Here is a 25,716-nt window from a genome sequence, read left to right on the forward strand (position 1 = left end):
ATGAACGAATGAATCCATCAATCAACCTGCCTCTGATTAGAGAAGCAGCGTGGCTCAGTGGAAAGAGCCCGGGCTTTGGAGTCAGAGGTCAGGGGTTCGAATCCCGGCTCCGCCACTTGTCAGCTGGGTGACTTTGGGCAAGTCAGGGGAGACACCATGATCACGTAGGTGGTTTTCCCAGGGTGAGGCTCAGCCACTGCACTGAGGCTGTGCTGACCCCTGCGATTTCCCCAAATGCGGGAATCTCGACTGCATAATTTGTGGTAGTGGGGGACTGCGTTCGCGCTCTCACCTCCTCCAGGAGGCCTTCCCAGACTAAGCCCCCTCCTTCCTCTCCCCCTCTCCATCCCCCACCTTACCTCCTTCCCCTCCCCACAGCACCTGTATATATGTATATATGTTTGTACAGATTTATTACTCTATTTATTGATTGATTTTACTTGTACATATCTATTCTATTTATTTTATTTTGTTAACATGTTTTGTTTTGTTGTCCGTCTCCCCCTTCTAGACTGTGAGCCCGCTGTTGGGTAGGGACCGTCTCTAGATGTCGCCAACTTGGACTTCCCAATCGCTTAGTCCAGTGCTCTGCACACAGTCAGCGCTCAATAAATACGATTGATTGAATGAATGAATTTATTGAGTACTCACTGCGTGCAGAGCCCTGGACTAAGCGCTTGGGAGGTCCAAGTTGGCAACATATAGAGACGGTCCCAAATCCCAGCTCCGCCACTTGTCAGCTGTGTGACTTTGGGCAAGTCACTTCACTTCTCTGGCTGACCTCTGACCTTGCCAAGCGCTTAGTACAGTGCTCTGCACAGTAAGCGCTCAATAAATACGATTGATTGATTGATTCTCTGGGCCTCAGTTACCTCAGAGGCTTTCCCAGACTAACCTCCCTCCTTCCTCTCCCCCTCCTCCCCGTCTCCATCCCCCCAGCCTTACCTCCTTCCCTTCCCCACAGCACCTGTATATATGTATATATGTTTGTTCGTATTTATTACTTTATTTATTTATTTTACTTGTACATATCTATTCCATTTATTTTATTTTGTTAATATGTTTGGTTTTGTTGTCTGTCTCTCCCTTCTAGACTGTGAGCCCACTGTTGGGTAGGGACCGTCTCTAGATGTCGCCAACTTGTCCTTCCCAAACGCTTAGTCCAGTGCTCTGCACACAGTCAGCGCTCAATAAATACGACTGATTGAATGAATGAATTTATTGAGCACTCACTGCATGCAGAGCACTGGACTAAGCGCTTGGGAAGTCCAAGTTGGCAACATATGGAGACGGTCCCAAATCCCAGCTCCGCCACTTGTCAGCTGTGTGACTTTGGGCGAGTCACTTCACTTCTCTGGGCCTCAGTTCCCTCCTCTGTAAAATGGGGGTGAAGACTGCGAGCCCCCCGGGGGACAACCCGATCACCTTGTAACCTCTCCAGCGCTTAGAACAGTGCTCTGCACATAGTAAGTGCTTAATAAATGCCATCATCATTATTATTATTATTATTATTATTATTATTATTATTATCCCTGCCCCCCCTTCTTCAAATTAATCGGTGCTTGGAAAAATCCTGGTGGGAAGGGCCCAAAGAGACAGAGGACTTTGGTTCTAAACCTGCCCCCACCCCTTGACTACTCTGTGACCCTGGGCAAGGCAGCATTATGGCCTACTGGAAAGCGCCCGGCCCTGAAAGTCAGAGGACCTGAGTTCTAATCCCCCCTCCATCACTTGCCTGCTGTGTTACCTTGGGCAAGTCACTTGGCTTCTTGGCGTCTCCGTTCCGTCATCTACCTGTGCTCTCTTTCTACTTAGGAAAAGAACTCCGGGTGGGATCTGATAGAACAGTGCTTGGCACATAGTAAGAACTTAATACCACTATCAATAATTAAATAATTAATTACTAATAATTAAATAATTAATAATTAAATGATCAACAAATGATAATTAAATAATTAATTATTATACTTAATTATGATTGTAATTATAATATTAATAATATGTGTTATGTGTTGCCAACTTGTGCTTCATCATCTACCTGTGCTCCCTTTCTACTTAGGAAAAGAACTCCAGGTGGGATCTGATAGAACAGTGCTTGGCACATAGTAGGCACTTAACAAATACCATCATTATTATTATTATTATTATTATTATTATTAATAATATGTGTTGCCAGCTTGTGCTTCGTCATCTACCTGTGCTCCCTTTCTACTTAGAAAAAGAACTCCAGGTGGGATCTGATGGAACAGTGCTTGGCACATAGTAAGCACTTAACAAATACCATTATTATTAATAATAATATGTGTTATGTGTTGCCAACTTGTGCTTCATCATCTACCTGTGCTCCCTTTCAACTTAGAAAAAGAACTCCAGGTGGGATCTGATAGAACAGTGCTTGGCACATAGTAAGCACTTAACAAATACCATTATTACTATTATTATTAATAATAATGTGTGTTGCCAACTTGTGCTTCATCATCTACCTGTGCTCCCTTTCTACTTAGAAAAAGAACTCCAGGTGGGATCTGATAGAACAGTGCTTGGCACATAGTAAACACTTAAATACCATTATTATTAGTAGTAATAATAATAATGTGTGTTATGTGTTGCCAACTTGTGCTTCATCATCTACCTGTGCTCCCTTTCTACTTAGGAAAAGAACTCCAGGTGGGATCTGATAGAACAGTGCTTGGCACATAGTAAGCACTTAACAAATACCATTATTATTATTATTAATAATATGTGTTATGTGTTGCCAACTTGTGCTTCGTCATCTACCTGTGCTCACTTTCAACTCTGAAAAAGAACTCCAGGTGGGATCTGATAGAACAGTGCTTGGCACATAGTAAGCACTTAACAAATACCATTATTATTATTAATAATAACATGTGCTATGTGTTGCCAACTTGTGCTTCGTCATCTACCTGTGCTCCCTTTCTACTTAGAAAAAGAACTCCAGGTGGGATCTGATGGAACAGTGCTTGGCACATAGTAAGCACTTAACAAATACCATTATTATTAATAATAATACGTGTTATGTGTTGCCAACTTGTGCATCATCATCTACCTGTGCTCCCTTTCAACTTAGAAAAAGAACTCCAGGTGGGATCTGATGGAACAGTGCTTGGCACATAGTAAGCACTTAACAAATACCATTATTATTATTAATAATAACATGTGCTATGTGTTGCCAACTTGTGCTTCGTCATCTACCTGTGCTCCCTTTCAACTTAGAAAAAGAACTCCAGGTGGGATCTGATAGAACAGTGCTTGGCACATAGTAAGCACTTAACAAATACCATTATTATTATTAATAATAATAATAACATTTGTTATGTGTTGCCAACTTGTGCTTCATCATCTACCTGTGCTCACTTTCAACTCTGAAAAAGAACTCCAGGTGGGATCTGATAGAACAGTGCTTGGCACATAGTAAGCACTTAACAAATACCATTATTATTATTAATAATAATAATAATATGTGTTATGTGTTGCCAACTTGTGCTTCGTCATCTACCTGTGCTCACTTTCAACTCTGAAAAAGAACTCCAGGTGGGATCTGATAGAACAGTGCTTGGCACATAGTAAGCACTTAACAAATACCATTATTATTATTAATAATAACATGTGCTATGTGTTGCCAACTTGTGCTTCGTCATCTACCTGTGCTCCCTTTCTACTTAGAAAAAGAACTCCAGGTGGGATCTGATGGAACAGTGCTTGGCACATAGTAAGCACTTAACAAATACCATTATTATTAATAATAATATGTGTTATGTGTTGCCAACTTGTGCATCATCATCTACCTGTGCTCCCTTTCAACTTAGAAAAAGAACTCCAGGTGGGATCTGATGGAACAGTGCTTGGCACATAGTAAGCACTTAACAAATACCATTATTATTATTAATAATAACATGTGCTATGTGTTGCCAACTTGTGCTTCGTCATCTACCTGTGCTCCCTTTCAACTTAGAAAAAGAACTCCAGGTGGGATCTGATAGAACAGTGCTTGGCACATAGTAAGCACTTAACAAATACCATTATTATTATTAATAATAATAATAACATGTGTTATGTGTTGCCAACTTGTGCTTCATCATCTACCTGTGCTCACTTTCAACTCTGAAAAAGAACTCCAGGTGGGATCTGATAGAACAGTGCTTGGCACATAGTAAGCACTTAACAAATACCATTATTATTAATAATAATAATAATAATAATATGTGTTATGTGTTGCCAACTTGTGCTTCGTCATCTACCTGTGCTCACTTTCAACTCTGAAAAAGAACTCCAGGTGGGATTTGACAGAACAGTGCTTGGCACATAGTAAGCACTTAACAAATACCATTATTATTAATAATAACATGTGTTATGTGTTGCCAACTTGTGCTTCATCATCTACCTGTGCTCCCTTTCTACTTAGAAAAAGAACTCCAGGTGGGATCTGATAGAACAGTGCTTGGCACATAGTAAGCACTTAACAAATACCATTATTATTATCATTAATAATAATAATATGTGCTATGTGTTGCCAACTTGTGCTTCGTCATCTACCTGTGCTCCCTTTCAACTTAAGAAAAGAACTCCAGGTGGGATCTGATAGAACAGTGCTTGGCACATAGTAAGCACTTAAATACCATTATTATTATTATTAATAATAATAATATGTGTTGTGTGTTGCCAACTTGTGCTTCGTCATCTACCTGTGCTCCCTTTCTACTGAGACAAAGAACTCCAGGTGGGATCTGATAGAACAGTGCTTGGAACATAGTAAGCACTTAAATACCATTATTATTATTATTAATAATAATAATATGTGTTGTGTGTTGACAACTTGTGCTTCGTCATCTACCTGTGCTCCCTTTCTACTGAGAAAAAGAACTCCAGGTGGGATCTGATAGAACAGTGCTTGGCACATAGTAAGCACTTAAATACCATTATTATTAATAATAATAATATGTGTTATGTGTTGCCAACTTGTGCTTCATCATCTACCTGTGCTCCCTTTCTACTTAGAAAAAGAACTCCAGGTGGGATCTGATAGAACAGGCTTGGCACATAGTAAGCACTCAAATACCATTATTATTATTAATAATAATAATATGTGCTATGTGTTGCCAACTTGTGCTTCGTCATCTACCTGTGCTCCCTTTCTACTTAGAAAAAGAACTCCGGGTGGGATCTGATAGAACAGTGCTTGGCACATAGTAAGCACTTAACAAATACCATTATTATTATTAATAATAATAATGTGTTGCCAACTTTTGCTTCCCAAGCGCTTAGTACAGTGCTCTGCACACAGTAAGCGCTCAATAAATACGATTGATTGATTGATTATTATCTTGTATCTACCCCAGTGTTTAGTACAATGCTTGGCCCAGTGCTTAAAAAATACCACAATTATTATTATTATCACAACTTCTTCAGGAGAGAAGCAGCGTGGCTCAGTGGAAAGAGCCCGGGGTTGGGAGTTGGAGGTCGTGGGTTCTAATCCCGCCTCCCCCACTTGTCAGCTGGGTGACGTTGGGCAAGTCACTTCGCTTCTCTGTGCCTCAGTTCCCTCATCTGGAAAATGAGGATTAAGACTGTGAGCCCCCCGAGGGACAACTTGATCTCCTTGTAACCTCCCCAGCGCTTAGAACAGTGCTTTTCTCTTAGTAAGCGTTTAATAAATGCCATCATTATTAGAAGCAGCGTGGCTCAGTGGAAAGAGCCCGGGCTTTGGAGTCAGAGTTCATAGGTTCGAATCCCAGCTCCACCGTCAGCTGTGTGACTTTGGGCAAGTCACTTTACTTCTCTGTGCCTCAGTTACCTCATCTGTAAAATGGGCATTAAGACTGTGAGCCCCATGTGGGACAACCTGATCTCCTTGTGACTTCCCCAGCGCTTAGAACAGTGCTTTGCACATAGTAAGCGCTTAACAAATGCCATTATTATTATTATTATTATCTGTAAAGTAGGGATTCAATATCTGTCCTTCCTCCTATTTTTTTTTTATGGCATTTATTAAGCGCTTACTATGTGCAAAGCACCATTCTAAGAGCTGGGGAGGTTACAAGGTGATCAGGTTGTCCCACAGGGGGCTCACAGTCTTCATCCCCATTTTCCAGATGAGGTCACAGAGGCACAGAGAAGTGAAGTGACTTCCCCAAAGTCATACAGCTGATAACTGGCGGAGACGGGATTAGAACCCATGACTTCTGACTCCAAAGCCCGGGCTCTTTCCACTGAGCTATGCTGCTTGTGAGCTCTGGCTGGGCCAGGGATTTTGTCCAAACTGATTAGCATGCATCTGCTTAGTACAGTGCTCTGCACACCATAAGCGCTCAATAAATACGATCGAATGAATGAATCTGCTCCAGCACTTAGTGCAGGGCTTGGCACCTAGTAAGCACTTAACAAATACCACACTTATTATGTAGTAATATAGCAGTATAATTATAAATGTTATAATTGTGATATTTAAATGTATTTGTTAATCGTGGCATTTGTTGATATTTGTGGATACCCCTTTAATAATAATAATAATAATAATAATAATAATAATTGGCATTTGTTAAGCGCTTACTATGTGCAAAGCATTGTTCTAAGCGCTAGAGAGGATACAGGGTGATCAGGTTGTCCCACGGGGGGCTCACAGTCTTAATCCCCATTTTACAGATGAGGGAACTGAGGCCCAAAGAAGTTAAGTGACTTGCCCAAGATCACACAGCAGACATGTGGCCAAGTCGGGATTCGAACCCATGACCTCTGACTCCAAAGCCCGGGCTCTTTCCACTGAGCCACGTTAAGCTCTTTAGAGAAGCAGTGTGGCTCAGTGGAAAGAGCCCGGGCTTTGGAGTCAGAGGTCATGGGTTCAAATCCCAGCTCCGCCAACAGTCAGCTGTGTGCCTTTGGGCAAGTCACTTCTCTGGGCCTCAGTTCCCTCATCTGCAAAGTGGGGATGAAGACCGCGAGCCCCCGGTGGGACAACCTGATCACCTTGTAACCTCCCCGGCGCTTAGAACAGTGCTTTGTGCACATAGTAAGCGCTTAATAAAAAAATGTCATCATCATGGGCAGGGAATGTACCTTTTTTTTCCTGTTGTTTCTCCCAAGTACTTAGTATAAGCAGACCACATTCAAATGCTCCACAAACACTTGATATTCAACCCGCCCTCAGTCCCACAGCGCTTATGTACATACTTCTAATACCTCTAATTTACACTAACGGCTGTCTTCCCCACTAGACTGTAAGCTCCTTATGGGCAGGGGAAATGACAACTCTGTTGTAGTCATTCATTCGATCGCATTTATTGAACACTATGTGCAGAGCACTGTACTAAGCACTTGGGAGAGTGCAACAATAACAGACCCATTCCCCGCCCACAATGAGCTTACAGTCTAGAGGGAGGGAGACAGACATCGATACAAAAAATTAAATTACAGATATGTACATAAGCGCTGTGGGGCTGGAGCTTAGAACAGCGTTTGCCACAGTAAGCATTTAACAAGTACCATAATTATTAAGTAAAGCAGGGTAGAGAAGCAGCGTGGCTCAGTGGAGTCAGAGGTCATGGGTTCAAATCCCAGCTCCGCCAACTGTCAGCTGTGTGACTTTGGGCAAGTCACTTCACTTCTCTGTGCTTCAGTCCCCTCATCTGGAAAATGGGGATGAAGACTGTGAGCCCCCCCGTGGGCCAACCTGATCACCCTGTCACCTCCCCAGCGCTTAGAATGATGCTTTGCACATAGTAAGCGCTTAATAAATGCCATCATCATTATTCTTCTTCTTCTCTGTGCTTCAGTCCCCTCATCAGGAAAATGGGGATGAAGACTGTGAGCCCCCCGTGGGCCAACCTGATCACCTTCTAACCTCCCCAGTGCTTAGAACGGTGCTTTGCACATAGTAAGCGCTTAATAAATGCCATCATCATTATTATTATTCTTCTCTGTGCCTCAGTTACCTCACCTGCGAAACGGGGATGAAGACTGTGAGCCCCCACCGTGGGCCAACCTGATCACCTTGTCACCTCCCCAGCGCTTAGAACGGTGCTTTGCACATAGTAAGCGCTTAATAAATGCCATCATCATCATTATTATTCTTCTCTGTGCCTGTTACCTCACCTGCGAAACGGGGATGAAGACTGTGAGCCCCCCGTGGGCCAACCTGATCACCCTGTCACCTCCCCAGCGCTTAGAACGGTGCTTTGCACATAGTAAGCGCTTAACAAATGCCATCATCATCATTATAATTATTCTCTGTGCCTGTTACCTCACCTGCGAAACGGGGATGAAGACTGTGAGCCCCCCGTGGGCCAACCTGATCACCCGGTCACCTCCCCAGCGCTTAGAACGGTGCTTTGCACATAGTAAGCGCTTAACGAATGCCATCATCGTCATTATAATTATTCTCTGTGCCCGTTACCTCACCTGCGAAATGGGGATGAAGACTGTGAGCCCCCCGTGGGCCAACCTGATCACCTTGTCACCTCCCCAGCGCTTAGAACGCTGCTTTGCACATAGTAAGTGCTTAATACATGCCATCATCATCATTATTATTCATTCTCTGTGCCTCAGTTACCTCACCTGCGAAATGGGGATGAAGACTGTGAGCCCCCCGGTGGGACAACCTGATCACCCTGTCACCTCCCCAGCACTTAGAACGGTGCTTTGCACATAGTAAGCACTTAATAAATGCCATCACCATCATTATTATTCTTCTCTGTGCCTCAGTTACCTCACCTGTGAAATGGGGATGAAGACTGTGAGCCCCCCGGTGGGACAACCTGATCACCTTGTCACCTCCCCAGCGCTTAGAACGGTGCTTTGCACCTAGTAAGCGCTTAATAAATGCCATCATGATTATGATTATTATTATTACCATCACCTCCCGGGGGGCTGGTGGCAGAGGGACAACAAGCCCAGGACGGGGGCTCTGCTCTTTTCAACCTCAGACTTGCGCTCTCCTCTCCTCTCGGTGGAGGGACGATTCTTCCGAGCTTTATTTCAGACACAAACAGCAGATTGGGAACAACGGGAGCGTGGCATTGCAGCCTCCCGGTGAGAGCCACCGACTTTCCCATCCCTTCTCCGCCCCCACCCCGGCTCCCCGAGGCCGGGACCGGGAGAGCGGGGCGCCTGGCGGGGTCCCTCGGGTGGGCCCGCCGCCCCCCCCCCGAACCCCAGGCCCCCCGAGTCCGCGTCAGTATCTGCGCTGCCGCAGGAAGAGGCCGCCGCCCGGGGTTCGGCCCGGGGCGGTGGAGCGGGCGGGCTCCTCCTCGGCCTCCAGGCTGAAGAGATCGCGGCCCGTCCGCAGAATCTGCTCCTCCAGCTTCTTGTGGCGCTTCATGTCCGACAGGACCTTGTCGAGCCGGGCCTCTCGCTTCTGACTCCGGGCCGAGCTGCCTGGAAGAACCGGAGGGGCGAAAGAGGAGAGAGCGGGCGGGTGAACGGGAGGGCGTCCACTCGGGTCTTACCCCCCGCCCCAGTTTCACTTGAAGTTGGGCACGGGGGAAAGGAGAAGGTTGGAGCGGTCCTCAACCTCACCCTGGGGTCCCCAATTACTCAGTGGTGTTTCTTGAGTCCTTGGGAGAGAACGGTACAACAGAGTGGGCAGAGTTGTCCCCTTCCCACAAGGAGCTTATCAATGGAGAGAGAGACAGACAGAGAGACAGAGACAGAGAGACAGAGAGAGAGACAGAGAGAGAGAGAGACAGAGACAGAGAGGGACAGAGAGAGACAGAGAGAGAGAGAAAGCACTCCCAGCCACCCAGAATGAGATGGTTTGGCTCTGAGAAAGGAAGAGGCAGTAGCTAAATTTAAGACTGAGCCTCTCCTGGCTCTGAAGAGGAGGCCTCTGGGGAGCGCGGGGAAGACTAAGGCCCCCGCCCTGACTTTTGTGCATCGCTTTCAACTCATCATCATCATCGATCGCATTTATTGAGCGCTTACTGTGTGCACAGCACTGTACCAAGCGCTTGGGAAGTACCAGTTGGCAACATATAGAGACAGTCCCTACCCAACAGTGGGCTCACAGCCTAGAAGGGGGAGACAAAACCAAACATACTACAAAATAGACTAGAATAGATATGTACAAGTAAAATAAATAGAGTAATAAATATGTACCAACATCATCATCATCATCAATCGTATTTATAGAGCACTTACTATGTGCAGAGCACTGTACTAAGCACTTGGGAAGTACAAAGTGGCAACATATAGAGACAGTCCCTACCCAACAGTGGGCTCACAGTCTAGAAGGGGGAGACAAAACCAAACATACTACAAAATAGAATAGAATAGATATGTACAAGATAAATAAATAGTGTAATAAATATGTACCAACATCATCATCATCATCAATCGTATTTATAGAGCGCTTACTATGTGCAGAGCACTGTACTAAGCGCTTGGGAAGGACAAATTGGCAACATCTAGAGACAGTCCCTACCCAACAGTGGGCTCACAGTCTAGGAGGGGGAGACAAAACCAAACATACTACAAAATAAAACAGAATAGACATGTACAAGTAAAATAAATAAATAGAGTAATAAATATGTACCAACATCATCATCATCATCATCAATCGTATTTATAGAGCGCTTACTATGTGCAGAGCACTGTACTAAGCGCTTGGGAAGGACAAATTGGCAACATCTAGAGACAGTCCCTACCCAACAGTGGGCTCACAGTCTAGGAAGGGGAGACAGAGAACAAAACCAAACATACCGACAAAATAAAATAAATAGAACAGATATGTACGGGTAAAATAAATAGAGTAATAAATATGTACAAACATATATACATATATACAGGTGCTGTGGGGAAGGGAAGGAGGTAAGATGGGGGGGATGGAGAGGGGGACGAGGGGGAGAGGAAGGAAGGGGCTCAGTCTGGGAAGGCCTCCTGGAGGAGGTGAGCTCTCAGTAGGGCCTTGAAGGGAGGAAGAGAGCTTAGCTTGGCGGATGGGCAGAGGGAGGCCATTCCGGGCCCGGGGGAGGACGTGGGCCGGGGGTCGATGGCGGGACGGGCGAGAATGAGGTACGGGGAGGAGACTGCTGGCGACTCCCTCCGTCCCCAAACCCCGCAGGTCCCCGCCGCCCTCCCCGGAATCACAGCTCTCTTGAAAGCCCCCCCAACCCTCCCTAATGAATTCCCAGCAACCCAAGTCACATCAGCTACCTCCAGCACTTCCATAATTACATTTACCAAACTGGAAAATTGGACTAGTTACTTCGTTGGACCTGGAGAACGGCGAGTAAGACTGTGAGCCCCATGTGGGGCATGGATAACGTCCAGCCTGATCATCTTGTAGCTACCCCAGTGCTCAGAGCAGTGCGTGGCCCACAGTAAGTGCTTAGCAAACACAATTTAAAGAACAAGAAAGGTCTTTATGGGTAGGGAATGTGTCCATCAACTCTGCTGTATTATCTATTCTATTTATTTTATTTTGTTAGTATGTTTGGTTTTGTTCTCTGTCTCCCCCTTTTAGACTGTGAGCCCACTGTTGGGCAGGGACCGTCTCTAGATGTTGCCAATTTGTACTTCCCAAGCGCTTAGTCCGGTGCTCTGCACATAGTAAGCGCTCAATAAATACGATTGATGATGATGATGCTGTATTCTACTCTCCCAAGTGCTTAGTACAGTGGTCGACATCTAGTAAACACTCAAATAAACGCGGTTGAAGACAGCGGCGGGGTGAGCAGACATGTCTGGAGAAGCAGCGTGGCCCGGCGGAAAGAGCCCGGGCTTTGGAGTCAGAGGTCGTGGGTTCCAATCCCGGCTCCCCCACTTGTCAGCTGTGTGTCTTTGGGCAAGTCACTTGACTTCTCTGCGCCTCAGTTATCTCGTCTGTAAAATGGGGATGAAGACTGCGAGCCCCCCCGTGGGACAACCTGCTCACCGTGTAACCTCCCCAGCGCTTAGAACAGTGCTTTGCACATAGTAAGCGCTTAATAAATGCTATTTTGATTATTATTATTATGATGTTTCCCATGCAGGACAGAGTGTGCCGCAGCACGGGGTAGGCCCAGGCTTGTCTCCAGTCGGCGCTGCCCGTGTCAGCCGGCTATTTTCACGATGCCCGCGGGGCCCGGGCATCTCGCCGACTGCCACAGGTGGGTCTGGGGTCAGACGCCTTCCCCACCGAAGGCAGGGCCCCAGGGCTCCTGACTGGAAGCAGGATAGACCACGGGCTTGGGTTCTAATCCCACCTCTGCCACTTGTCTGCTGTGTGACCTCGGGCGAGCCCCGTCACTTCTCTGTGCCTCGGTTACCTCATCTGTAAAATGGGGATCGAGACTGTGAGCCTCACGTGGGACAGGGACGGCGTCCAAGCTGATTAGAACAGTGCTTTGCACATAGTAAGCGCTTAATAAATGCCATTATTATTATTATTATTATTAGCTTGTAGCCACCCCAGTGCTTGGCACACAGTAAGCGCTTAACAACTATCATAATTATTATTATTACTATTTCCAGGCCCCTGCTGTTCCCTCTGGACCGACGGCAGGGTTAATTACACTTAAGTGATTGATAGAAACATCCCTGTGCTTAAGGAGGGCGAGAGTGACTCAATCAGTGAGATGATCTGCAATCTCCAATCAATCAATCGTATTTATTGAGCGCCTACGGTGTGCAGCGCACTGTACTAAGCGCTTGGGAAGTACACGGCTCCGAAGAAGGAGTCCGGGGTTTGAGAGACCGTTCGACTGTTTAGACTGTGAGCCCACTGTTGGGTAGGGACTGTCTCTGTATGTTGCCAATTTGTACTTCCCAAGCGCTTAGTACAGTGCTCTGCACATAGTAAGCGCTCAATAAACACGATTGATGATGATGATGATGATGATGACAAGGGAGGCGAGCACAAGGATGAGAAGCAGCGTGGCTCAGTGAAAAGAGCCCGGGCTTCGGAGTCAGAGGTCATGGGTTCAAATCCCGGCTCCGCCACGCATCAGCTGGGTGACTTTGGGCAAGTCACTTAACGTTTCTGGGCCTCAGTTCCCTCATCCGTAAAATGGGGATTAAGACTGTGAGCCCCGCGTGGGACAGCCTGATCACCTTGTAACCTCCCCAGCGCTTAGAACGGTGCTTGGCACATAGTAAGTGCTTGATAAGTGCCATCATCATCACATAGTACGTGCTTAATAAATGCCTTTTAAAAAAAAAAGGATGCAGTAGGAAATAAAGGGACGGAATCAGTTGTCGGAGGCCTTTTCAGCTCGGTCGGAAGTCGGAATTTTCTGGGCGTCTAAAGCAGGCTTCTTCATGAAGTGACATAGTCAGATGAACATCTACTTAAAGGTATTTACTGAGCGCTTCCTGCGCGCAGAGAACTGGACTACTACACGCTTGGGAGAGCACGATAAGGTTGGTAGATACAGTCCCTGCCCATTTAAAGCTGTTGATTCTTGCCTGGACTGGAGGCAGCAAAAAGGCACTTGCCTCTAGATTGTAAACTCATTGTGGGTGTGTCTGTTTACTGGTATATTATACTCTCATCATCGTCATCATTAATCGTATTTATAGAGCGCTTACTATGTGCAGAGCACTGTACTAAGCGCTTGGGAAGTACAAAGTGGCAACATATAGAGACAGTCCCTACCCAACAGTGGGCTCACAGTCTAGAAGGGGGAGACAAAACCAAACATACTACAAAATAGAATAGAATAGATATGTACAAGTAAGAAAAGAGCCCGGGCTTTGGAGTCAGAGGTCATGGGTTCAAATCCCGGCTCCGCCACGCGTCAGCTGGGTGACTTTGGGCAAGTCACTTAACGTCTCTGGGCCTCAGTTCCCTCATCCGTAAAATGGGGATTAAGACTGTGAGCCCCGCGAGGGACAGCCTGATCACCTTGTAACCTCCCCAGCGCTTAGAATGGTGCTTGGCACATAGTAAGCGCTTAATAAGTGCCATCATCATCACATAGTACGTGCTTAATAAATGCCTTTTAAAAAAAAAGGATGCAGTGGGAAATAAAGGGACGGAATCAGTTGTTGGAGGCCTTTTTGGCTTAGTCGGAAGTCTGAATTTTCTGGGCGTCTAAAGCAGGCTTCTTTGTGAAGTGACATAGTCAGATGAACATCTACTTAAAGGTATTTACTGAGCGCTTCCTGCGCGCAGAGAACTGGACTACTACACGCTTGGGAGAGCACGATAAGGTTGGTAGACACAGTCCCTGCCCATTTAAAGCTGACGATTCTTGCCTGGACTGGAGGCAGCAAAAAGGCACTTGCCTCTAAATTGTAAACTCTTTGTGGGTGTGTCTGTTTACTGGTATATTATACTCTCATCATCATCATCATCAATCGTATTTATAGAGCGCTTACTATGTGCAGAGCACTGTACTAAGCGCTTGGGAAGTACAAAGTGGCAACATATAGAGACAGTCCCTACCCAACAGTGGGCTCACAGTCTAGAAGGGGGAGACAAAACCAAACATACTACAAAATAGAATAGAATAGATATGTACAAGTAAGAAAAGAGCCCGGGCTTTGGAGTCAGAGGTCGTGGGTTCAAATCCCGGCTCCGCCACGCGTCAGCTGGGTGACTTTGGGCAAGTCACTTAACGTCTCTGGGCCTCAGTTCCCTCATCCGTAAAATGGGGATTAAGACTGTGAGCCCCGCGTGGGACAGCCTGATCACCTTGTAACCTCCCCAGTGCTTAGAACGGTGCTTGGCATATAGTAAGCGCTTAATAAGTGCCATCATCATCACATAGTACGTGCTTAATAAATGCCTTTTAAAAAAAAAGGATGCAGTGGGAAATAAAGGGACGGAATCAGTTGTCGGAGGCCTTTTTGGCTTAGTCGGAAGTCGGAATTTTCTGGGTGTCTAAAGCAGGCTTCTTCATGAAGTGACATAGTCAGATGAACATCTACTTAAAGGTATTTACTGAGCGCTTCCTGCGCGCAGAGAACTGGACTACTACACGCTTGGGAGAGCACGATAAGGTTGGTAGATACAGTCCCTGCCCATTTAAAGCTGTTGATTCTTGCCTGGACTGGAGGCAGCAAAAAGGCACTTGCCTCTAGATTGTAAACTCATTGTGGGTGTGTCTGTTTACTGGTATATTATACTCTCATCATCGTCATCATTAATCGTATTTATAGAGCGCTTACTATGTGCAGAGCACTGTACTAAGCGCTTGGGAAGTACAAAGTGGCAACATATAGAGACAGTCCCTACCCAACAGTGGGCTCACAGTCTAGAAGGGGGAGACAAAACCAAACATACTACAAAATAGAATAGAATAGATATGTACAAGTAAGAAAAGAGCCCGGGCTTTGGAGTCAGAGGTCATGGGTTCAAATCCCGGCTCCGCCACGCGTCAGCTGGGTGACTTTGGGCGAGTCACTTAACGTCTCTGGGCCTCAGTTCCCTCATCCGTAAAATGGGGATTAAGACTGTGAGCCCCGCGTGGGACAGCCTGATCACCTTGTAACCTCCCCAGCGCTTAGAACGGTGCTTGGCACATAGTAAGCGCTTAATAAGTGCCATCATCATCACATAGTACGCGCTTAATAAATGCCTTTAAAAAAAAAAAAGGATGCAGTAGGAAATAAAGGGACGGAATCAGTTGTCGGAGGCCTTTTCAGCTCGGTCGGAAGTCGGAATTTTCTGGGCGTCTAAAGCAGGCTTCTTTGTGAAGTGACATAGTCAGATGAACATCTACTTAAAGGTATTTACTGAGCGCTTCCTGCACGCGGAGAACTGGACTACTACACGCTTGGGAGAGCACGATAAGGTTGGTAGACACAGTCCCTGCCCATTTAAAGCTGTCGATTCTTGCCTGGACTGGAGGCAGCAAAAAGGCACTTGCCTCTAAATTGTAAACTCATTGTGGGTGTGTCTGTTTACTGGTATATTATACTCTCATCATCATCATCATCATCAATCGCATTTATAGAGCGCTTACTATGTGCAGAGCACTGTACTAAGCGCTTGGGAAGTACAAAGTGGCAACATATAGAGACAGTCCCTACCCAACAGTGGGCTCACAGTCTAGAAGGGGGAGACAAAACCAAACATACTACAAAATAGAATAGATATGTGCAAGTAAGAAAAGAGCCCGGGCTTTCGAGTCAGAGGTCGTGGGTTCAAATCCCGGCTCCGCCACGCGTCAGCTGGGTGACTTTGGGCGAGTCACTTAACGTCTCTGGGCCTCAGTTCCCTCATCCGTAAAATGGGGATTAAGACTGTGAGCCCCGCGTGGGACAGCCTGATCACCTTGTAACCTCCCCAGCGCTTAGAATGGTGCTTGGCACATAGTAAGCGCTTAATAAGTGCCATCATCATCACATAGTACGTGCTTAATAAATGCCTTTTAAAAAAAAAGGATGCAGTGGGAAATAAAGGGACGGAATCAGTTGTTGGAGGCCTTTTTGGCTTAGTCGGAAGTCTGAATTTTCTGGGCGTCTAAAGCAGGCTTCTTTGTGAAGTGACATAGTCAGGTGAACATCTACTTAAAGGTATTTACTGAGCGCTTCCTGCGCGCAGAGAACTGGACTACTACACGCTTGGGAGAGCACGATAAGGTTGGTAGACACAGTCCCTGCCCATTTAAAGCTGACGATTCTTGCCTGGACTGGAGGCAGCAAAAAGGCAATTGCCTCTAAATTGTAAACTCATTGTGGGTGTGTCTGTTTACTGGTATATTATACTCTCCCAAGGGCTTATTTATTTTATTTATTAGTATGTTTGGTTTTGTCTCCCCCTTTTAGACTGTGAGCCCACTGTTGGGTAGGGACTCTATATGTTGCCAATTTGTACTTCCCAAGCGCTTAGTACAGTGCTCTGCACACAGTAAGCGCTCAATAAATACGATTGATGATGCTCTGTGCTTTGGAGAGGAGGATGAGATGGAAGCAGTGTGGTCCAGTGGAAAGAGCCCGGGCTTGGGAGTCGGGGGTCATGGGTTCTAATCCCGACTCCGCCGCCTGTCGGCTGTGTGACTTTGGGCAAATCGCTTCACTTCTCCGTGCCTCAGTTACCTCATTGGTAAAATGGGGATTAAGACTGTGAGCCCCAAGTGGGACAACCTGATCGACTTGTATCCACCCCAGTGTTTAGAACGGTGCTTCGCACATAGTAAGCGCTTAACAAATGCCATCATTATTACTATTATTATTATTATTATTATCATATTGGGTGTAGTGGGTGACTCCAGGCCTGGGAGTGAGTCAGAAGATCACGGGTTCTAATCCCGGCTCCGCCGCTTGTCAGCTGTGTGACTTTGGGCAAATCACTTCACTTCTCTGTGCCTGTTACCTCATCGGTAAAATGGGGATTAAGACTGTGAGCCCCAAGTGGGACAACCTGATCGACTTGTATCCACCCCAGTGTTTAGAACGGTGCTTCGCACATAGTAAGCACTTAACAAATGCCATTATTATTATTATTATTATTATTATTATTATATTGGGTGTAGTGGGTGACTCCAGGCCCGGGAGTGAGTCAGAAGATCACGGGTTCTAATCCCGGCTCCGCCGCTTGTCAGCTGTGTGACTTTGGGCAAATCACTTCACTTCTCTGTGCCTCAGTTACCTCATCGGTAAAATGGGGATTAAGACTGTGAGCCCCAAGTGGGACAACCTGATCGACTTGTATCCACCCCAGTGTTTAGAACAGTGCTTCGCACATAGTAAGCACTTAACAAATGCCGCCATTATTATTATTATTATTCTTATATTGGGTGTAGTGGGTGACTCCAGGCCTGGGAGTGAGTCAGAAGATCACGGGTTCTAATCCCGGCTCCGCCACTTGTCTACTGTGTGGCTTTGGGGAAGTTGCTTCACTTCTCTGGGCCTCAGTTACCTCATCTGTAAAATGGAGATTGATATCGGGAGCCTCGTGTGGGAGAGGAGCTGTGTCCAGCCGATTTGGACACAGTAGCTTGGCTCAGTGGAAAGAGCACGGGCTTGGGAGTCAGAGGGCTTGGGTTCTAATTCCGGCTCCGCCACGAGTTAGCTGTGTGATTTTGGGCAAGTCACTTCACTTCCCTGTGCCTCAGTTCCCTCATCTGGAAAATGGGGATTAAGACTGTAAACCCCACGTGGGACAAACTGATTACCTTGTCTCTCCCCACTGTGAGCCCACTGTTGGGTAGGGACCGTCTCTAGATGTTGCCAACTTGTACTTCCCAAGCGCTTAGTCCAGTGCTCTGCACACAGTAAGCGCTCAATAAATACGATTGATTGACTGATTGATTGATTGCACGGCACATAGTAAGTGCTTAACAAATACCATCATCATCATCTTTTGCTTATATCCACCCCAGCACCTAGTACAGAGAAGCAGCGTGGCTCAGTGGAAAGAGCCCGGGCTTGGGAGCCAGAGGTCATGGGTTCTAATCCCGCCTCCGCCACTTGTCAGCTGGGTGACTTTGGGCAAGTCACTTCACTTCTCTGGGCCTCAGTTACCTCATCTGTAAAATGGGGATGAAGGCTGTGAGCCCCTCATGGGACAACCTGATCACCTTGTATCTCCCCCAGAGCTTAGAACAGTGCTTTGCACATAGTAAGCGCTGAACAAATGCCATCATCATTATTATTATTATTATTATTACAGTGCCTGGCACACAGTAAGCACTGAAGCAGCATGGCTCAGTGGAAAGAGCTAGGGCTTTGGGTTCAAATCCCAGCTCCACCAGTTGTCAGCTGTGTGACTTTGGGCAAGTCACTTAACTTCTCTGTGCCTCTGTGATCTCATCTATAAAATGAGGATTAAGACTGTGAGCCCCCCGTGGGACAACCCGATCGCCTTATAACCTCCCCCGTGCTTAGAACAGTGCTTTGCACATAGTAAGTGCTTACTAAATGTCATTATTATTATTAGACCACAATTATTATTATTGAGGAAAAGTCGGCAATGCTTGGTGACAGTTTGGATGTTTGTCAGCAAATCAATCAATCAATCGTATTTATTGAGCGCTTACTGTGTACAGAGCACTGTACTAAGCGCTTGGGAAGTATAAGTTGGCAGCAAATGAGAAAAGAGCTGAAGAGGAGGACAGGAGGGCAGAGAATGGTGACGGGGCGGCTGACCAGATCTTAGTGCGGCGGGGACACAAGCTCGGGACATTTTCCTTCTTTCTTGGTGACAGTGGGAGGGAAGGGCAGGGGCGGGTGGGATTCAAGCTCCCCGGCAGGCTGGGACGTCCACACTGCCAACCCCGCGGTGCTGAGGCACCTAAACTAAGCAAGCTCGTGCCCACTTGGGCTAGCGGTCAGTTTATTTAGTCGGGGCAAGGTAACCCAGCCAAGTGAGCCAGGACGGTCCCGACGGTCTCCCCCTCGTCCCCCTCTCCATCCCCCCATCTTACCTCCCTCCCTTCCCCACAGCACCTGTATATATGTATATATGTTTGTACGTATTTTTTTACTCTATTTATTTATTTATTTAATTTATTTGTACATGTCTATTCTATTTATTTTATTTTGTTAGTATCTTTGGTTTTGTTCTCTGTCTCCCCCTTTTAGACTGTGAGCCCACTGTTGGGTAGGGACTGTCTCTAGATGTTGCCAATTTGTACTTCCCAAGCGCTTAGTCCAGTGCTCTGCACATAGTAAGCGCTCAATAAATACGATTGATGATGATGATGACATCTGCGGCGGGAAACGCAAAACGCTCGCTCGCTCTACCCAGGCAGATGGTTTTCTGCCTGTCTCCCCCATTAGACCCTAAGCGCCTTAAAATTCCGGGGCATTTGTTTCTTTTTATAAAACTGTCTGGGAAAACCCTCAAAACATGGACTGCACCAACTGGAACACCCAGACTGAGCCCCCTCTTTCCTCTCCTCCCCCCTCCCCATCCCCCCCAACCTTACCTCCTTCCCCTCCCCACAGCACCTGTATATATGTTTGTACGGATTTATTACTCTATTTTATTTGTACATATTTATTCTAATTATTTTATTTTGTTAATATGTTTTCTTTTGTTCTCTGTCTCCCCCTTCTAGACTGTGAGCCCGCTGTTGGGTAGGGACCGTCTCTAGATGTTGCTAACTTGTACATCCCAGCGCTTAGAACAGTAAGCGCTTAACAAATGCCATTATTATTATTATTATCCCAAGCGCTTAGTACAGTGCTCTGCACGCAGTAAGCGCTCAATAAATACGATTGAATGAATGAATGAATGAATGAACAGATCCACAAGAAGGAGGAGGTGACGGTTTGGGTGGGGAGATGAGCACCGTTTGAGGTGGAAGTGAGACATCATGATGATGATGGTATTTGTTAAGCGCTTACTATGTGCAGAGCACTGTTCTAAGCACTGGGGGGATACAAGGTGATCATCATCATCATCAATCGCATTTATTGAGCGCTTACTGTGTGCAGAGCACTGTACTAAGCGCTTGGGAAGTCCAAGTTGGCAACATATAGAGACAGTCCCTACCCAACAGTGGGCTCACAGTCTAAACAGGGGAGACAGAGAACAAAACCAAACATACTAACAAAATAAAATAAATAGGATATGTACAAGTAAAATAGAGTAATAAATATGTACAAACATATATACATATATACAGGTGCAGGTGATCAGGTTGTCCCACGTGGGGCTCACAGTCTTCATCCCCATTTAACAGATGATGTCACTGAGGCACAGAGAAGTGAAGTGACTTGCCCAGAGTCACCCAGCTGACAATTGGCGGGGCCGGGATTTGAACCCATGACCTCTGACTCCAAAGCCCGGGCTCTTTCCACTGAGCCACGACATCCACCCATTACCTTAGTGACGAGAAGAAGTATGAGTCCGTAAAGAAGGGGAATGGAACTGGTGCTAACCATTACTTGTACATATCTATTCTATTTTATTTTGTAGTATGTTTGGTTTTGTCTCCCCCTTTTAGACTGTGAGCCCACTGTTGGGTAGGGACTGTCTCTATATGTTGCCAATTTGTACTTCCCAAGCGCTTAGTACAGTGCTCTGCACACAGTAAGCGCTCAATAAATACGATTGATGATGATGATGATGCCCAACCACTCTCCCCTTCCCTCCTCTCCATACCTGGGTTGCGCCTTCTGTCGATCAGGGCCGTCTTGGGCGTCATCGGCTCATCGTCGAAGTCAAACTCCGTGGGGATGTGGGGCCTGGGGAAGAGATGGAAGACAATCAATCAATCAATCAATCAATCGTATTTACTGAGCGCTTACTTTGTGCAGAGCACTGTACTAAGCGCTTGGGAAGTACAAGTTGGCAACATATAGATACAGTCCCTACCCAACAGTGGGCTCACAGTCTAAAAGGGGGAGAGACAAACACCAAGCGAGGGTTAGCGGAGAGGGCACGGGGCCTAGCAGTCGGAAGGACCTGGGTTCTAGTCTCAGCTTCGCCACATATCTGCTGCGTGACCAAGTCACTTAATTAAATAATAATAATGGCATTTATTAAGCGCTTACTATGTGCAAAGCCCTGTTCTAAGCGCAGGGGAGGTTACAAGGTGATCAGGTTGTCCCACGGGGGGCTCACAGTCTTAATCCCCATTTTACAGATGAGGGAACAGAGGCCCGGAGAAGTTAAGTGACTTGCCCAGTCACACGGCTGACAGTTGGCAGAGCCGGGATTTGAACCCATGACCTCTGACTCCAAAGCCCGGGCTCTTTCCACTGAGCCATGCTGCTTCTCTGAATGAATGAATGGATGAATTAACTCTGACTGAATGAATGAATGGGGCCTCAAGTCTGGGCCGGGGGTGAACCCCACCACGTCCTCTGCCTTCCCTTCCCTCTCGGCCCCCCCACTCATTCAATCGTATTTATTGAGTGCTTACTGTGTGCAGAGCACTGGACTAAGCGCTTGGGAAGGACAAGTTGGCAACATATAGAGCCGGTCCCTACCCAACAGCGGGCTCACAGTCTAGAAGGGGGAGACAGACAACAAAACAATACAATTAACAAAATAAACAGAATAGTAAATATGTACATGTGTAAATATGCAACAATGTTGCCAACTTGCACTTCCCAAGTGCTTAGTCCAGTGCTCTGCACACAGTAAGCGCTCAATAAATACGATGGAATGAATAAATGAATGAACATATAAAGACGGTCCCTACCCAACAGCGGGCTCACAGTCTAGAAGGGGGAGACAGACAACAAAACAAAACATATAAACCAAATAAAATAAATAGAATAAATATGTACAAGTTAAATAGAGTAATAAATCTGTACAAGCATATATACATATATACAGGTGCTGTGGGGAGGGGAAGGAGGTAAGGCTGGGGGGATGGAGAGGGGGAGAGGAAGGAGAGGGCTCAGTGTAGGAAGGCCTCCTGGAGGAGGTGAGCTCTCAGTAGGGCTTTGAAAGGGAGGAAGAGAGCTAGCTTGGCGGATGCGCATGGCTCGGTGGAAAGAGTCAGAGGTCATGGGTTCAAATGCCGGCTCTGCCAATTGTGAGCTGTGTGACTTTGGGCGAGTCACTTCACTTCTCTGGGCCTCAGTTCCCTCATCTGTAAAATGGGGATTAATAATAATAATGGCATTTGTTAAGCGCTTACTAAGTGCAAAGCACCGTTCTAAGCGCTGGGGAGGGTAGAAGGTGATCAGGTTGTCCCACGTGGGGCTCACAGTCTTAATCCCCATTTTACAGATGAGGGAACTGAGGCACGAAGAAGTGAAGTGACATGCCCAAAGTCACACAGCTGACAATTGGCAGAGCCGGGATTCTAGACTGTAAGCCCACTTTCTAGCCTGTGAGCCCACTGTTTGGGTAGGGACCGTCTCTATATGTTGCCAACTTGTACTTCCCAAGCGCTTAGTACAGTGCTCTGCACACAGTAAGCGCTCAATAAATACGATTGAATGATTGATTTGAACCCATGACCTCTGACTCCAAAGCCCATGCACTTTCCACCGAGCCAGGCTGATTAAAACAGTGAGCCCCCCGTGGGCCCACCTGATCACTCTGCAACCTCTCCAGTGCTTAGAACAGTGCTTTGCACATAGGAAGCAGCGTGGCTCAGTGGAAATCAATCAATCATTTTTATTGAGTGCTTACTGTGTGCAGAGCACTGTACTAAGCGCTTGGGAAGTACAAGTTGGCAACATATAGAGACAGTCCCTACCCAACAGTGGGCTCACAATCTAAAAGAAAGAGCCCGGGCTTTGGAGTCAGAGGTCATGGGTTCAAATCCCAGCTCCGCCATTTGTCAGCTGTGTGACTTTGGGCAAGTCACTGAGAAGCAGCGTGGCTCAGTGGAAAGAGCCCGGGCTTTGGAGTCAGAGGTCGTGGGTTCAAATCCCGGCTCTGCCAACTGTCAGCTGTGTGACTTTGGGCAAGTCACTTAACTTCTCTGGGCCTCAGTTCCCTCATCTGTAAAATGGGGATCCAGACTGTGAGCCCCCCGTGGGACAACCTGATCACCTTGTAACCCCCCAGCGCTTAGAACAGTGCTTTGCACATAGTAAGCGCTTAATAAATGCTATCACTATTATTATTATTCTCTGGGCCTCAGTTCCCTCATCTGTAAAATGGGGATTAAGACTGTGAGCTCCCCTGGGACAACCTGATCACCTTGTATCTCCCCAGCACTTAGAACAGTGCTTTGCACATAGTAAGCACTTAATAAATGCTATCATTATTATTATTATTCTCTGGGCCTCAGTTCCCTCATCTGTAAAATGGGGATTAAGACTGTGAGCCCCCCTGGGACAACCTGATCACCTTGTATCTTCCCAGTGCTTAGAACAGTGCTTTGCACATAGTAAGCACTTAATAAATGCTATCATTATTATTATTATTCTCTAGGCCTCAGTTCCCTCATCTATAAAATGGGGATTAAGACTGTGAGCGCCCCGTGGGGCAACCTGATCACCTTGTATCTCCCCAGCGCTTAGAACAGTGCTTTGCACATCATAAGCGCTTAATAATGCTATCATCATTATTATTATTATTATTCTCTGGGCCTCAGTTCCCTCATCTGTAAAATGGGGATTAAGACTGTGAGCCCCCAGTGGGACAACCTGATCACCTTGTATAATAATAATAATAATGGCATTTGTTAAGCGCTTACTACTATTTTTAGACTGTGAGCCCACTGTTGGGTAGGGACTGTCTCTATGTGTTGCCAATTTGTACTTCCCAAGCGCTTAGTACAGTGCTCTGCACATAGTAAGCGCTCAATAAATACGACTGATTGATTGATTGATTGATTTGCAAAGCACTGTTCTAAGCGTTGGGGGGGATACAAGGTGATCAGGTTGCCCCATGGTGGGGGGCTCACAGTCTTAATCCCCATTTTCCAGATGAGGGAACTGAGGCCCAGAGAAGTGAAGTGACTCGCCCAAAGTCACACAGCTGACAATTGGCGGAGCCGGGATTTGAACCCACGACCTCTGACTCTAAAGCCCGTGCTCTTGTCCACCGAGCCACGCTCCAGCGCTCAGAACAGTGCTTTGCACATAGTAAGCGCTTAACAGATGCCATCGTCATTATTATTATTAACAAATGCCATTCTTATGATGATGATGTCTTTTAGACTGTGAGCCCACTGTTGGGTAGGGACTGTCTCTATATGTTGCCAATTTGTACTTCCCAAGCGCTTAGTACAGTGCTCTGCACATAGTAAGCGCTCAATAAATACGATTGATGATGATGATGATGATGTGCGGGGGGAGGGCGAGGCCCGGTGAGGCACTCACTTCTCCTCTTCCTCTTCCTCAGCTTCGGGCTCCTCATCGGACTTGTCCTCCTCACTGGGGGGTTCGGGGGTGGGGACGCGTCGGGGGAGGATCTCGGCCTGCAGTGCCAGGGTGCCATGGCTGGCCAGGAGCTCATAGAGCCGGCGGATGTCGGCCGGGGGTGGCATCCAGGCCTCCCCAGCCTGGGGCGGCTCCAGCTCCTCATCGCTGCAGGCCACGCACCAATCCTCCACCTCTTCCTCCTCTTCCTCCTCCTCTTCTCCACTTGCTGGTTGCCCCTGAATCTCCTCCTCCTCTTCGTGACTCTCCCCCACAGCCCCTTCCCCTTGGTCCTGCTTGCCCCCGCCATCCTTGAGGGTTGGCAAGACCGGGGCGCAAAGGCCTATGGGATCCTCCACGGCCAAGGCCTTCAGGCCCGAGGTCACCTCCCCATCCTCGGCCCCCGGGGCTGGGGTCTCCATGCCGTTGGGTTGGGCGACTTGCACCTCCCAAGCGCTTAGTCCAGTGCTCTGCACACGGTAAGAGCTCAATAAATACCATTGATTGATTGACCTACATGGCAGGCGGCCTAGCTGGTGAGGGGGGCGACCCCCATTTTGGAGGCCACGGGTCAGGGGGGGTCAGGTGGCCTGGAGGGTGACCGAGGAAGGGATGGCGGGTCAGCAGTCTCCTCAGGACAAGGTCGGGGAAAGTGAGGCTGGACCCCCTGCCCCTTCACACCGCCTTCATGGCCTGCCCATCCTCCCGCGCCTCATCCTCCCCTCAGGCGGGCCCTAGGCCCCCCGCGCGCACGCGCAACACCCCGGGGCCGCGGCCTCCGCGAGCGCGCCGAGCCTTGACGCATGCGCACACCGAGTGGCGAAGGGAAGCGGATCCGGGACAAAGATGGACGTCCTCGAAGGAACAAAGCGTGGGGTAGTTTTTTTTTGGCCAGGAGTTAAGATGGCGACCGATGCCGCGCATGCGCCGTCAGGCTGCAGCGCGTCATAAAGGCGGCCTGTTTCCCGCCTCTCCCTCCCTCTTCCCTTCCTGAGGCGGCGGGGTGAGGAGAGGGAGGATCGCAGGGAAAGATAGTAATAATAATAATAATGGCAT

The 25,716-nt window shown here is 47.2% G+C and overlaps 1 protein-coding gene and 1 non-coding gene across 2 annotated transcripts; one reads left to right on the forward strand and one right to left on the reverse strand.

Annotated features, from left to right (window-relative positions):
• The first annotated feature begins 128 nt into the window (after positions 1–128).
• On the forward strand, positions 129–295 carry LOC119942986. The gene has a single exon (XR_005455476.1). It is a non-coding gene; the product is annotated as a U1 spliceosomal RNA (small nuclear RNA).
• Positions 296–8,941: 8,646 nt separating this feature from the next.
• On the reverse strand, positions 8,942–25,383 carry PAGR1 (PAXIP1 associated glutamate rich protein 1). Its single transcript, XM_038763297.1, has 3 exons — positions 24,622–25,383; positions 20,990–21,072; positions 8,942–9,387 (listed from the first exon to the last, which is right to left on the reverse strand). The coding sequence occupies exons 1-3, from the start codon at positions 25,080–25,082 to the stop codon at positions 9,185–9,187; spliced, it is 747 nt and encodes a 248-aa protein (XP_038619225.1). The 5' UTR covers positions 25,083–25,383; the 3' UTR covers positions 8,942–9,184.
• Positions 25,384–25,716: the final 333 nt, after the last annotated feature.

Source organism: Tachyglossus aculeatus, chromosome 21 (assembly GCF_015852505.1).
Source record: "Tachyglossus aculeatus isolate mTacAcu1 chromosome 21, mTacAcu1.pri, whole genome shotgun sequence".
Classification (NCBI taxonomy): Eukaryota; Metazoa; Chordata; class Mammalia; order Monotremata; family Tachyglossidae; genus Tachyglossus; species Tachyglossus aculeatus.